This window comes from Marmota flaviventris, chromosome 12, assembly GCF_047511675.1.
Source record: "Marmota flaviventris isolate mMarFla1 chromosome 12, mMarFla1.hap1, whole genome shotgun sequence".
Lineage (NCBI taxonomy): Eukaryota > Metazoa > Chordata > Mammalia > Rodentia > Sciuridae > Marmota > Marmota flaviventris.
The window spans coordinates 51,384,842-51,400,794 of record NC_092509.1 but is presented as its reverse complement, the minus strand read 5'-3'; the positions used below and the strand labels follow the sequence as shown (position 1 = coordinate 51,400,794).

Here is a 15,953-nt window from a genome sequence, read left to right as displayed (position 1 = left end):
AGAGAACACGTCATATTCAGATTTGCTTGAGCAACTTCAGTTTCCTCCTGAAAAATCTGATCAACCTTGTCAAGCAAATGGAATATTTAACATCTAATTTTTTGGAAAACAAGTTTGAAAGTTTCAAGACTGTGATGTTTTATCATGATAAAAATTTTGAAAGCCACAAAATGTTCACTTATATAAACCATGTACTTACAAATTGTCCTCAAGTCTCTTCAAGGATTCCAAAACTAATGAATGAACACTGTCTAAGGAGCAGGATCCAAAGCAATTTAGGGATGGGATATATCTAATTTTCATAACCCAGTCATTATGTAGCTTCCTTTTAACACTGGGAATGCAAAAAGAGGGTAGAGTATTATGTTAGATACACAAACACATTTCAATTGAGCATCTAATTTGAGTAACTGAATTGCAACTCTGAGCCATGCTAAGAATACAGTTGTATGGGTTATGCCACTTTTAACTAACTAAAATTTCCTACTCTAGCCTATTTAAAACGAAAAAAAAAAATTTAAAAGATTCTCATCAACTTTTAAGCTATAAACTCAGAACTAAAGGAACAATTTGGAAAGATCTCAGTCTCTAATTGGCAATATCATCCTTACTTCACTGAAAAAATTCTGATCATCCAAGTGGTGCAGTACATTTCATATTGGTTTATGGCTTATGAATCAATTCAGCTGAAAAATACATCTGTATTTTCCATTAATTTTCACAATTGGAGAAGTGGAAAATTTGAAATCCCAACCATTGGTGAAGGGGAGGCTAGAATACCCATTCAATTTCTTGTTCAAGGATTATCCTTCATTGCTTTACAGAGCATTTGAGTGGGAGGCTTAAAATCAGAAGTCTAAATCTCTGCCTCAAACATGTTGTCTTAACCAGGAATAAGCTATCCTTAGGTGTTATAGTTATTCACACGTAATGATTTGTTTCCTCATTCACGTATATTAATGACCTACTTAACCTAGGTATCAAGGACATAAAGTGATGATGAAGATGAAATTCTTCTCACCATGTTGCTTAGATTCTAGTTGAACAGACATGTTTACAACTCAAGGTATAAAAGCTCTACAATATGGGATTAAGAAGAGGAGAGAGATACTTCTTTTTCTGTGCCAGATTTTGTTTAATTCTGAACTCAGGGTGCTGGCTATTTCTCTCTTTATTTTGTGTATTAGTGTTTGCTACCTATGTCCCCACCCATTCGACATGAATGAATTCTTGTAGATGTCAACCACAAGAAAGCTTTTTTGATGACTCCAGAACTTAACTATCTTAAGCCTTAATATTTTTCATTCTGTCAAGTTTCAGGAACTCTTGGTATGGGAAACTGTCTCAACATTCAGCCTATATATACATCTGAGTTTTGAAAGATTTAGATAATCTACGATTGGATTGTCTACATGTAAATAATGATCCACAAGAACCAGTGTGAATTATCATTCATTTAACTGTACCCAGATTCCTCAAATTCCCCAGATTCCCAAATCTCATTTCTGATTATGCCTAATGGAAATAGGAACTGAAGAATGGGTCATGGGTTTTCTGACAAGTGGTATAGATCTCAGTAAAGATTCATGTCTCAGCTTTTGGTGAACCTTTGGTGAGGCTTACACTGCTCAGATATAAAGGGAAGAAAGTGGAACCAGTTTCTTAATGACTCTGTCATTCTTAGAGTTACAGCAATGGGGTTAGTCTTACAATTACAATGTCCATGTTTTTGAGTAGGGTAAATTGCACATTCTAACCCTACAAATTAACCCTATTTGTTACTTATTTGTATGACCCCACATTTTAAATTTTTTTCAATTATAAAAGAAAGATATTTGGGCTGGGATTGTGGCTCAGCGGTAGAGCATTTGCCTCACATGTGTTCAGTTCTCAGCACTGCATATAAATGAATCAAGAAAATAAAGGTCCATCAACAACTAAAAAAATATATTTTTTTTAAAAAAAGATGTTTTATAAAAAAAATTAGGAAGCAAAAAACAAACCAGAAAACAAAAATCATATTTCTGAAGTATCATAGAGACTCATTGTTAATATTTTGGATAATTACACTTAATATTTGTCTAAATAAAAATACATATTCATGAACACAGATATGCAATGTATTTACAAAACTGGATTGATGCATTCATAGAGAATTTTTTTGTGAGTGGGTATGATGCTGGATATTGACCCCAGGAGTTTTCTTATTTTTTAGTTATAGATGGACACAATATCTTTATTTGTTTATTTGTTTATTTTTTTTATGTGGTGCTGAGGGCCGAACCCAGTGCCTCACATGTGCTAGGCAGGCACTCTGCCACTGAGCCACAACCCCAGCCCCCAATTTTTTTTTCTTTTTTTTTTTTGTGGTGCTGAGGATTGAACCCAGGGCCTTGTGCATGCAGGGCAAGCACTCTACCAACTGAGCTATATCCCCAGCTGACCCCAGGAGTTTTCACATACAATGCAATCACTCTACTATTGAGCCACAACTTCAGTCCCAGATAAATTGTTTTTCACTTAATATTATGTCATAAATATTTTTCAAAATATAATTTAATGGGTACATGGCATTCTTGAATATGGTTGTCCCATGATGTAGTGGACATCTTTGATACCATAAAAGCTTTTGGGAGTCTGACAAAAAAAAATGTATCTTATACATAAATTTATTACATACATATGGACATTTTATTAAAAATATAAATGTTCATTTATAGAAATTATATCTGAATTATTTATGTAAATTAATAATTTAATTAATCATTTCCCTATAATAGACATGAAACAATTTAATGTTAGAAATTATGCTGTGAAAACTATATTGATATTCTGAACTCCCAGGGATTTCAGGTCCCAATGTATAAATGTTTATTAGGCATTTGATATATCCTTCCCAACTGCTTTCTGGAAAATTTTATCTAATTCACACTTCCCCATTTTTAATAGTTTCTAATTTAAAATTAAAAAAATGAATCAGATTTTAAGTTGTACTCACTTGATGAAAAAGGAAATGCAAATTTTAATTCAAAATTTAACTTTTTCTACTAATAAAAGTAATATATGCCCTACTCAAAAACATGGACATTGTAATTGTAAGGAAGATGATAATAATCACCATTATCTTACTAGTTGGTGATAACTGTTAGCATTTTAGTATGAAAATCACTTTGAAGTGTTTATTGACCATTTATTTGTAAGATGTGTGCATAAGCATGAATTATCTGTTCATATCCTTTGTTCATTCTCTTGGAGAATTTTTGTTTTTAATTGAATTTTAAGACACATTAAAGAACGTTGACTTATTGTCTATAATATTTATGGCAGAATTTATTTGTTTTTATTTACCTTTTAAAAGGATATTTTTATGTCTTTGAGGTTTTATTTGGTAGTCAAGTCTATCAAACTTTTTCTTTAAATTCTAAGTTAATTGCTTTATGTTTAGAATATTCTTTGAAGAGCTAGTAAAAAGCCATACATGTACATATAATTCAATTTCTATAAATATATCTTTTCTTGATTTAAATTTTTAATTTAACTCTTTAATCCATTCAAGTATCTGTAAGTTTTAGTTGCCAGAAGCACTTAAAATAGGAATTTCACATCATTACCCTAGTACATGTATGAAGACACAAATTTGTGTATGACCAGAGAAATGAAAAATTGTGCTCTATTTGTGTACTATGAACTGAAATGCATTCTGCTGTCATGTGTAACAAATTAATTAATTAATTTTTTTAAACAGGGTATTTGAATGGTTAATTTTCCTGTTTTCTCCTCTATTATATTGGAAGATTCTTGAGCCAAGAAATGCTTTTTGTTCAGCTTTGAATCTCAAATCTCTTTTATGGGGCTGGCATCTTATTTTCACTATATGTGTGTGCATATAATTGAACAATGACTACAATTATTAAAACAAATGGACTACTTGTTACCTTTTAAAGTTCTTTGAGTCCAAGACCTGAGTTTGTAAATTCTTTTTGGTTTTTGCCTGCTTTAGTCCAAAGTCATCACTGTTAATTGTGAATTTGTTCACAAAACCACCATCATCTCCCAGAAGGATGTCATCCCGGCAGAGCTGGTCAGGCAGAGATGCCACACACACACACAGAAGGCAGTGATCCATGGGCTTTATGACATAGTAGTTCTCCTATAAACAAACGAATGCTTTTAATGAGCTATTGCATTAGTATTAATAAATACTAATAGGGCTGGGAGAATATGTGAACATATGCTTAGCATGCATAAGACACTGTTCAATCCCCAGCACCCCCCCAAAAAAAATCCTATTATCCTTAGTATTTGATAAGTTTTATTTTCTGATATTTTTCATCTTAAATTCTCCCACACTGATAAAGGAATTTGAAAGAAAAAAAAAAGTTCACCAAATAGAAGTTAATGAACACTCATCATGAGCCCAGTATTGTGCTTTTGGGTGTTTTTGTGGGGAAAAAGGTGGAGTACCTACCTGTGTCTCATAATGAGATTTTATTATGTATTACTGTAAATAGTCTTCTCCTGGATTTGTAAAGAAATATTAACAAGAAGTATAAAAAGGTTCAGTAAAATGTCATACATGTACATATAATTCTATTTCTATAAATATATCTTTTCTTGATTTAAATGTTTTATTTAACTCTTCAATTCATTCAAGTATCTGTAAGTTTTAGTGGCCAGAAGCACTTAAAAAAGAGTGAAAACAGGACCCTGGGTTGCATACCATTGACATAAAACTGGGTAGTAAAAACAGAAAAACTAAATATCAAAGTTCCATGTATTTTATAAGGAGTTATCGGGAGAAGAAAATATCCTAACATTCAAGTTCATACAGAAATAATCAACAAACATTAGTTAAGCTGACTTTGAACTATCCAATAGGTTCACTAATTTAGGCTATGATTGCTCTTCCAGAGAACTCTCTAAGAGAGAAGAAAAAAAATTAAATTTTTGTTATTTGTTCCATTTTCTTTAGAATGAATGAGAGTGGAACATGTTCAGAGGCTCCTTCAGTCATTAAACAAACAAACATTTACTGGACACCTGTGTGCCAAGAATTATTCCAGGCATAGGGTGTACAATGATGAATAGAACAAAGTTTCTGACTTTGTGGAGCCGGCAGGCTAGTAGGAAGACAGCAGAGTACAACAGAGCACGTAACAGGACTTGCACCTAAGGAAATGAATTATAGCGCTGCACACAGCGTGAATAGCCCACTATAAGTCCCAGGGTCAGAAAAATGACCTTTGATTTAGGACCAGAATTGATGGAGAGAAAGGTAAAGAAGAGGTTGAGAGGAAGGAGCCCTCGAAGAAGATTAATGCCAAAAAAGTAGAAGGGCAAGAAACTGTGGAGCCTTGTCCTGGCCATGACTGGGGGAGATGATGTGCCGGATGCAAGGATTTTTGCCTTCAGAGAGTAAGAAGTAGGGGGGTGTTTCCAGTTAAATCTATGTATGGAAGGGCTTGAATTTGAAAAAGAACAAGTCATAGATTTAGTTTACTCAGGAAAGTAAAAGCAAGTCCATCTGCTGAGAGGGAGGGGGACTGAGAAAATAATGAAATTTTGGAATACTTATGAGGAATGGTTGAGTGAGTTGACAAAGGACAAGAACGAGATCAGACAGTGGCTGCTGAGAGCTATGTCTGCAGACCCTGAGTTGCAAATGATGCCAAATAGTGTGATTTGTGCTTTTCCACAGCAGTGCTTAGCTCCTGTGAATGGACAGAGAATATGTAACATTTATCCACATTGATAGGCAGACACTAAAGAGAGTGGAGGGCGAAGATGACCAGCCCAGATGATCTTCCTAGTGGCACAGGCAGAAATAAAAGAGAAGTGTGAGAGGAACTGAAGTCTGGAGAAGAAACTTTCAAAAGGGACTGGAAACTTCTATGGGACTGAAAAAGAGTGAAAACAGGAAAGCTCAAAGGACCCAAGTCCAGGGTACTGAAGTTCAGGATTTCAGAAATTAATAAAGTCAGGTCTATAACTCAGAGAGAGTGACATACTATGTGACAAAGCACACTAAGCAACCAGCAGCCTTTTATTTTATTTTTAAATTTTTTTTATAGTTGTAGATGGACAGCATGACTTTTTGTTTAGTTTTTTTTATGTATTGTTAAGGAAGGAACCCAGCGTATCATACATGCTAGGCAAGGGCTCTGCCACTGAGCTACAGCCCCTGCCCCAGCCTTCTGGCATCAGTAGTTGGTTACAATAGCAGGACAAATCGCACAAAATAGTTTAGTATCTCACTGAAGCTAGGAACATATAAGGAATGGAAGAAGATTAAATAACTACTTCATCTACCATGTCCTTCAGAGTCAGCCTGAACCATGAAAAAAAAAATTTTATAGTCCTAATGCTCAGCAATCTTACTTCTCCCTGAGCCCCTATTGTAGTTGCATCTTTTTACTGTAGAATTTGATGTCCTTTTGTTATACATTGTGTTTATTCATGAGGTCCTTCAAGACTGAGTGGTTTTTGAAGGCAGAGAACATGTTCATTACTTCTAAATGTCTGCAAATTGCTCAGTCACAAAAGAGCTGCTTCATTAGACTTTTTTCCAGAGTTAGGCAGTTTGATTTTTGTAATTTTTTTTTTTTTTACCTAATGAAGCTGGACTGGAGAGAAAAGTGTGGGAAAGCATAACCAGAAAAATAATGCTTGGATTAAGAGAATGGGCATACAAGAGGAAAGGAATTACCCTCTCCTCAAAATCAAAACTAGGCAAAACCCCCTGAATTAAATATGCACTTAATGGGAAGAACATTTCCTTTTAATCACAGAATGTGAATACGGAACTTGATCTGAGAGGTTATTTAGTTAAGTCCTCTGATTTTGTGTATGAGGAAGGTGACCTTCACTACGGAAACTGTGTTGTTCATATTCTCACCAATACAAATTGACACTCTCATTTCTTTTGAGTATTTCTCTTGGCACAGTACCTGGCTGTTCCCTTGAGCTTTATAATCCCAGACAATGATAGTCCTTTCTGTAGTGGCAACAATTCGTTTCAGCTGGGAGAGGTAATCGCATCCTGTAATCCAGGAAGTATCCTGATAGAAAAGCACAGAACTAGGGGTCATAATGCATTTCCCTCCTGTGACATGGTGGTAGATACTAAGGAGTAAGTTATTGATGTTAAAAAACCCAGTTTGCAGAGAAGCCATCAGCTGGAGAGTGATTCAGCTGGTGTAGGTGCTGCTTCTGGCAGCACACTGCAGCTGAAAGAGCTGCCAATTTTTGCGCTATTCACTTTTTTTGAGACTTCTTCACAGTGAGCACAGGGAGCTAGATTTGGGGCACTGATTACACAGGTTCTCTGGCCCTGGTGCATGCTCAGACTATTAACTAGCAATCACTTGACAATGATAAGCTGAGGCCAAGGAGTTTGTCTTGTGTTTTGCCAAAAGTCACCAAGCTAGCATAGCTGGAATCTGTAATATCAACACCAATACCCCGGGGAACAGAAGCAATAGTTTCCACTTCTGAATGCCTGGTGTGCCAGAAACTGCTCCATGAGTTTCAAATGTGCCCTTGAATTCTGTAAAACCTGTTAGGAATTCTAAGTGGCTAAGAAATGGAAGCTCAAAGGTTTAAAGGAATGGAATCTCAGAGGTTTAAAGAGAATCCATACTCCTTTGCCACACAGCATGGCACCCTGCTTCCATAGTTCAGTGCATTCATTCAGAGCTTTTCCCTGTCTCTAATAAACCTATAAAGCAAATCACTGTAGTTTTATATCTGCTGAAGATTACTGTTCAGTTCACTGATAAGGATTAAATAATTACAAAATTGCACTAGAATTTTGATGCTATTTTTAAATTTAAAATAAAGTGCTCTCGAATTATTTCCACTGGCTGCCTCCTTGTTTTTATAATTTGCGTTGTATCATTTTTTATATCCTTCTGTAGTAGGTGCTCAGAAAAACTCAGGAGAACCTCTTAAATTGAAATTTCCAAGGAGTAATCAGCTTCCAAGCAATTCTCTGCAGATAATTGAACTCCAGGAAGCAAGACCTGAGTTGTCTTTGTTATTTTTCCAGGTTTAGGGTTTTTCAATTTTAATTTCTTTGGTACTGGGGATTGAACCCATGGGTTTATCACTTAATCACTGAGACGCATTCCCAGCCCTTTTTTAGATTTAATTTGGAGACAGGGTCACACTGAGTTGCTTAAAGCCTCTCTAAGTTGCTGAGGCTGGCTTTGAACTCATCCTCCTGCCTCAGCCTCCAGAGTAGCTGGGATTACAGGAATGCACCACCACACTCGACTCCAGGTTTAGTTTTGATCCTAGTCAAAAAACAATCTATAAAACATAGTCACAGCCTGTTAAGGTACTTCACTGTGATTTTGATTAATTATGAAGGAATCATCATCACAACCTTAATTGGACTTTATTAGAAATTTTTAAAATGAACTTACTGTAACACTGGTGCTGGTCTGAACTCTCATCTGTGAATAAAGGAAGAGAATAATGAAACCTAGTTGCCCCTACAATTAGGAATGAGAATGCTGTCTATGAAAACACAGTGTCTCCTTGGATTAATCTCACTTATTTTATCTGCCATGAGTTACCTCTCTGTTTGACCTTCAATGATGTAGCTCAGTTTGCATTGAGCTAGGCTTATACTTCTTTGGCTTGTCCTTAGGCCTGGTGACTGTCCTCTTAAGAGTCTTACATTTGACTAATTATTTTGTTCCTTCTATCTGCAATCTACCTCACATTCTTATTTATTTAGAGCAACATTTGATACCAAAAGTTGGAAATGTAAATTCTAACAGCAATGACAAGAGTAATTCAAATAATGCTAATGAGATCAATAGGAACATAGGGTTATATAGAAGAATCTAGCACTGTTTGATTTGGAAGATCTCTCTCCAAGTTATTGAGAGACTTAGAGAACATTCTGTTGAGGGGACCTCCTTGTTTATTCAGTAAGTATCTGCAGAGTGATTATGCCCAGGGGCTGAGAATCATAGATTGGTTCCATGCAGAGAAGTGGTAGATATAAGACTCCTCCATATCTTGGAGGGATGATAACTGCTCCCAAGATGAGGACTTGGAGTTGAAGTATCTTAATTACCCAGTTTTTTTATTTGTTTGTTTTTGGGTTTGTGGGGGGAGGAAATATCTAGGATATGGCTTCTCAGAAGGAGTAGATTATGTGAAATAGGAAAAGTGCGTCATGGAGAGCTGTGAAGCTGTTTGTCATAGCCATCCAGAGACTTTCATCTGAAGAGTTAAAAAAGGATTTTCCAACCAGGGACTTATTTCTAGATGGAAAAAGAAAGTGCTGAAAGGAAACTGGTGAGCAGCAGAACAGAACCCCTGTGTTTTCCTCTTCTATTCATCTATATCCATCTTTAGTGGAAGTCACCTGCTTAAAGCTCTCTCACCTTTCTTAAATTCTCATAATCCTACGACTATCTTCTGAGTTTTTTTTAAATTTTTTTTAGTTGTAGTTGGACACAATGTCTTAATTTTATTTATTTTTATGTGATGTTGAGGTTAAACAACCTATATATTCTGAGTTTTTAAAATCTACCTTTGGTTTCAAGAATTTTTCTTAATGACATTTCCAGTCTATATCACCGAGAACATTCTTAACTATATTTGTTCTATTTCAGCTAGAGTCTAAATTATCAATTAACCTAATAAAAGATATTTGAAGCTACAGTCCAAATTATCATTTAACCTAATAAAGGACATTTGAAGCTATGAATGGCTAACTTTACTAAATTGTCCCCATAATACCTCCAGATTACTTTCTTTACACAATATACATCTTATTCATAAGGCATGTAACACTGGAAATATTTTTTATTCCTGGTGCATTTTATTCCGATTACATTATCTTATAAGAAATTGATGTGAGAGTGTGCTTGTGAGTATGCATATGTGCACTTATAAGCTTGTGTGTGCACTTTTGTGCATGTATGAAGCATCTTTGGAAATATGATAATGCCACCTTATTTCACATAGTCAGATCATTATTTTCCTCTTCAATTGTTTTTTAGATACCTTCTTCATTCTGTTTTTGAGAAAATAAAGGAGAAATGAGAGGGAAAAGATGCACAAAGAAGGGCCTGGAGTTGTGGCTCAGCGGTAGAGCACTTGCCTCGCATGTGTGGGACCCTGGGTTCGATCCTCAGCACCAAATAAAAATAAATAAACCAAATAAAGGTATTGTGTCCACCTACAACTAAAAAAAAAGCATTAAAAATGCACAAAGAGAAAAAGAAATCACTTAATGTGTGCTTATAATGATGTTAAGCCCTTTGTGTATATTAAATGATCTAACTAACCAACACAACTACCAGAGCAGGGAAATACGGAATACTGTGAACAGCTGGCTTTGCACCAGGCTGGAACCCAGATTTCACACCCACTCCATATCCCCAGTGTACCAGCTTCAGGGCCCAGCTGGCCCCTTCCTCTGACAGAAGCTGACTGCCTGGGCTGGGAGTTGTGGCATACCCCTGCAATCTCAGCAGCTCAGGAGGTTGAAGCAGGAAGATTACAACTTAGTGAGGTGTTGCTTCAAAATAAAAATGACTGAGGATGTAGCTCAGTGATATGCCTAGTACTGCAAAAAACAAACAAAACAAAAAATAGGAAGAGGAGGAGGAAAAGAAGAAGAGGAGGAAGACTCATCATCATCATATGGCTGATTGTGATTTCAATGTTTAAAAAATGCCTTGAAATATGAAAATTATTTTGGAAATTTTAGTCATATATTGATTATTTTAAATGTATTTTACTTGTATACAGCTTGTCACTAATTGGAAATAAATTAATAGATTTTTAAATATATTTAACACCAAAAATTCACCTTTTTTCATAGTTAAATGTTATATAGGATATATCATCATACATTCTTTTAAAATCTCTTTTATTTTAAAAATAGATTTATAAATTTAGAAATAACATTGATAATAGCAATGCCTTACATTTGTATAGTAATTTATCATTCATAAAGTGCTTCTATGTTCACTATTTCATTTAATCTTCACTATAGTCCTCTGAGAAAAAGAACTGGTTCTATTTCCCTCATTTTATAGAAACAAAAATAGAATATAAAGATAAAAATTATTCTTTAAATTTCCTATGTCTAATAAAATAGAAGAGACAGAATTTGAGCCATTTTATTTCCTCAATGACCAAGGTTTTTGATGGGACTTTACTTGGTCAGGTAATGACAAAATTGGTTGGCTTGGAAATGCTTCTGATCAACCTTTAATTGTGTTGATGCCACATGATTCAATATGACACCCTGAGTAACCATGTCAAATGTAATTATCAAAACTTCAAAAATTGCCCAAGTGCTCCTTATGACTAAGTATTTGGCTTTATTTTTGGAATAACTCTAAAGTTTTGGGTTCTGTTTTACCTGAAACATTTGCATAATGCATAGACAAAGCCTAAGAGAGAAAAGAGGGATGGAAGGAAAAATCTAAGATTTCAAATTACCTGGCTGTTAAAGATAGTTATTAGGCCTTCCTGTGAAGCAGTTATTAATAAATCCAATTGAGGAACCTTGACAATGCACTTGATCACATCCCGTCTTCTACTACCTGTCAATAGCATAATATTAATTTCAATTTCCAGCACTGAAGACGCTAAAATTCATTTGTTAAATCAGTCTTAAAAAGAGAAAGAAAAGACAACAGTGTTTTGCCAGGAAGTCCCAAATTACTTAAAAACTAAAATAGAATAAAACCATAAACCCCAGCAACTGTAGCTTTTTAATTATCCTTAGAGATAGATCTAAATATATAGAGCTTCCCAACTAAATGTGGTGCATGAATTCACAGAGAAAATGTAAGATACACACCCACACACCATACATATACCCTATGTGTGCACATTTCACAGAGAATGAGTTTTCTAAACATCTTTTGAAATTACTTCTATTTTGAGGTTTTTCACATCTCAGGAATCTTTTCTGTCACCATCATGATTTACAGAAGAAAATTTATAGACTGAATATCCAATACTATTTCAGAATTTCTTATATAAAAGAATGAAACTATTTCAGTGCTATTATTAAGTCTTTTTAAAAATTGTGTACGTTTTGGGGGAAAAAACAAACCAACTTCTAGACTCTGATGTCATTCTATGATCACATACTAAATGATAAAGCCATGTATATTGGACTCTTTTGGATGATTTAGCTTTTATAGTTGTAAACTCTTAGGAAAGGCAAATGAACAAATCTCATGCTCCAGTGTTACCACAACATGCATGCATCCGCAGAGAAGTCCCCACAGGGATGCAAATTGGTCATTGGGGGGTTGTAAATAAATTGTACTCTTTCTGTGTACAAAGCACAGGTGTACATATAGTATATAATCAGATATACATAGTAATTAATATCTAAGGTATTAAAATGTCATGTAGCACGGTTGCTGGGGGAGAAAAGGATATTAAAGAAATCTTTTTATAAACAGGTTCCTTCGGGATCATTAATGAAAAAAAGATTGAAAAACACACTATTCCATGCCCCTATGATTCTCTCTGCTTCTACTCCTTCCCCAATGTAGACTATTTTCTACATAGAAGGCAGAAAAGCATTTAAAGAACAACTCATATCATGCCTCTTCTCTATCTACAGCTTTCTTATAGCTTTCCCTCTCACTTAGAAATCGATCTGAATATATAGAGCGTAAATGTAGTGTATTGTCCACAGATTCCTGTACATCTATCCTAATGTCCACTCTTGCCTCTTCAACCTCACTATCCGCTATTCTTGCCTTGTCACACCATTCCACTCCATATCTGCCTGAAATACATGCTCCTTGTTCTCTCTTTCTCCAAGTTTTTTAATCACTTCTCAGTGGGGGTTTCCCCAACCACCTTTCTGGCTCCCAACCCTAACCCAATTTCTTCTTCCTACATTCCTGTTTTATTTTTCTCTAAAATATGATTATTTTTTCTCCTCTGGCACTTATTGCCACCTGACATACTGCATATGTTACTTTGATTTTTCTGTTGTTGTCTGTATCTCCCCATGAGAATGTAATCTCTATGAGGTCAGGGACTTTGTATCTGTCACTGCTGTGTCCCCAGCACTTGAAGAGGTACCCAGTGCACCTTTGTGGATCTTAACACAGATTAGTTGAGGGATAAATGAACTACATCTGCCATCTAGAAAAATGCTTTCAAAGTTCTTACTAAGGATGCCTGCAACACTTCTCCTCTGCACTCTGACCCTTCCTCAGCTCAAGAGCAATGATGGCCAGAATAGTCCTTTTTCATCTGTTTATTTGGCAATAGTTCCCAGGGTAGAGGCTGGGCTAAGGAAGGGTAAAAGCCAAAAGTGGGCTTTGTTCTCAAAGGACTGAAGTAAATCCAGGTGCTTTGGTAAAGGACCATTAGACTCAACCTGGACTACCCAGTTCATCTTTAAATATGTGATGGAATGCTAGAAGACAGTATATTCAAGGGTATATCTTTCCCTGAACTTCTCCCAACCTGGATGAAATAAAGGGTAAAAAACCCAAAATGTCAAAAGCAGAGAGGATTGGAAATCCCCAAATCCCAAGCTCAACTATGAAGCCCCATGTAAATTGGTAACTTTCTAAATGGATTAATATCTCTCTCCATGATTGGGTAAACTCAGCTTTGGACATGTCAGCAAACCTCCCTAAGATAATTGAGAGTAAAAGTATGGGGGCACTTCTAAACTGAAAACATAATTTCAAGAATTAATTTTAAAGACTCATGATTCCATTTGGTACTAGAGCATGCATTATTGAGCTCATTATTGAGCTGCTAATGTAAAGAGGTTTAACTTGAGGTCTGAGCCTATTCAAGAATACTTATATTTTTTCACCTCACATTCTTAATGTTGTTGGAGCAATGATATTTCAGTTTTATCTGCAAGTGTAGTTTCTTCCTACAACTTCATATGAAATTGTCACTTCCAACCCCCAGTTATGAAAAAATGAGCAAGAAAATAAAATGAAAGGTGATTCAATGGAAACAGTGAGTTCCCAATACTTATGAATTGGAAAAAAATATTACAACTCATACTAGAAGGTAAACTAAGGAATATCACCTGAAATAATAATTCGCTGTTTTCTAGACACAAGGAAAACCAAATTTTCTTCATCCATGTGGGAAGTAAGAGCATCATCTTCAGAGAAGTATCCAAAGATCTAAAAATCCCAAACAACACATGCATAATATTTTAGAATTAACTGCAGAGTAATAACAGAGTTGATGTATTTTTTAAATTTTATTTATTATTTATATATGACAGCGGAATGCATTACAGTTCTTATTATACATATACAGCACAATTTTCATATCTCTGGTTATATACACAGTATATTCACACAAATTAGTGTCTTCATACCTGTACTTTGGATAATAATGATTGTCCCATTCCACCATCATTAATAACCCATGCCCCCTCCCTTCCTCTTCAACCCCTCAGCCCTATCTAGAGTTCATCCATTCCTCCCATGCTCCTGCTCCCTATCCCACTATGAATTAGCCTCCTTATATCAAAGAAAACATTCAGCATTTGATTTTTTGGGATTGGCTAACTTCACTTAGTATTATCTTCTCTAACTCATTTGCATTTACCTGCAAATGCCATGATTTTATTATCTTTTATTGCTGAGGAACATTTTTTTAATCCATTCATCTATTGAAGGGCATCTAGGTTGGTTCCACAGTTTAGCTATTGTGAATTGTGCTGCTATAAACATTGATGTGGCTGTGTCCCTGTAGTATGCTGTTTAGAACATGCATTGGATAAAAGATAGCCTCTTCAACAAATGGTGCTGGGAAAACTGGAAATCCATATGCAACAAAAAGAAATTAAACCCCTCTCTCTCACCATGCACAAAACTCAACTCAAAATGAATCAAGAACTTAGTAATAAAACCAGAGACCCTGCATCTAATAGAAGAAAAAGTAGGCCCTAATCTCCATGTGTGATTAGGCCCCAACTTCCTTAATAAGACTCCTGTGGTGCAAGAATTAATAAATGGGATGGACTCAAACTAAAAAGTTTCTTTCCGGCAAAAGAAACAATCTGTGAGGTGAATAGAGAGCCTACATCTTGGGAGCAAATCTTTAACTCTTACACAGCAATCAGATAGAACACTGATCTCTAGGGTATATAAAGAACTCAAAAAGCTAACCACCAAAAAACAAATAACCCAATCAATAAATGGGCCAAGGACCAGCATTGATATTGACTAAAATTTAATTTAGATTAATAGCCAGGGGCTTACCCATATGAAAAAGAATGTTTGTTAATATATTCAACAAACTGTATGCTCATAATGCATGATTTTTGAGTCACCACGTTTTTTTGTTTTTTTACCCCTGTGCTTCCACCAATGTACCAGGTCAGTATCCTTGCTCAGATGAGAGATCTATTAAGATCTGGCACTTATTTTTATAAATCCAATTGCCTTCATCTGGAAGGCCCTCAGCTAGCAATCTTCACACTGAATTTTGTTACTCTCAAATGACTATTCATACCCATTTTTTATGAATCTTTCTGGGCCAGATTTTTCATTCTGGCTTTCTGGGAATTTAAGAGACTGTATCTATTTAAGTGTTCTAAATCTTACTCTCTAGGCATTGCATGAGAATAAATTACTATAAAAAGAATATCTTGAAAGAAAAGTAATTTTTATGTATGAATAATTGTCAAATTATGACAACTTTAAACTGCAAGGAATTTGAATAGGCCTGGGATGGTGGCATATGCTTACTGTCCCACCTACTCAGCAGACTCAGGCAGAAAGATCACTTGAACCCAAAGGATTGAGGTCAGCATGGACAACCTAGCAAGACGCCTGTCTCAAAACACACTGTTCTTCAATTGTCTTATGAAAAAACAGAAATAAAATTCTCATAAACTTATATGAGATTTTTTTTTAAAGAAATAGGATTTTAAAAATTCTTTTTAATTACTTAAAACT

General features: G+C 35.2%; 1 protein-coding gene across 1 annotated transcript in view; it reads right to left on the bottom strand.

Annotated features, from left to right (window-relative positions):
- Positions 1-15,953, bottom strand: part of Wdr64 (WD repeat domain 64) — a 128,139-nt gene that overhangs the window by 92,460 nt on the left and 19,726 nt on the right. The window contains exons 3-8 of the mRNA XM_027928668.2: positions 14,066-14,165; positions 11,476-11,579; positions 8,427-8,456; positions 6,948-7,058; positions 3,936-4,150; positions 200-334 (exon numbers count right to left, since the gene is read on the bottom strand). Coding sequence (XP_027784469.2) covers positions 200-334; positions 3,936-4,150; positions 6,948-7,058; positions 8,427-8,456; positions 11,476-11,579; positions 14,066-14,165 — 695 coding nt within the window. The remainder of the gene's footprint in view (positions 1-199; positions 335-3,935; positions 4,151-6,947; positions 7,059-8,426; positions 8,457-11,475; positions 11,580-14,065; positions 14,166-15,953) is intronic.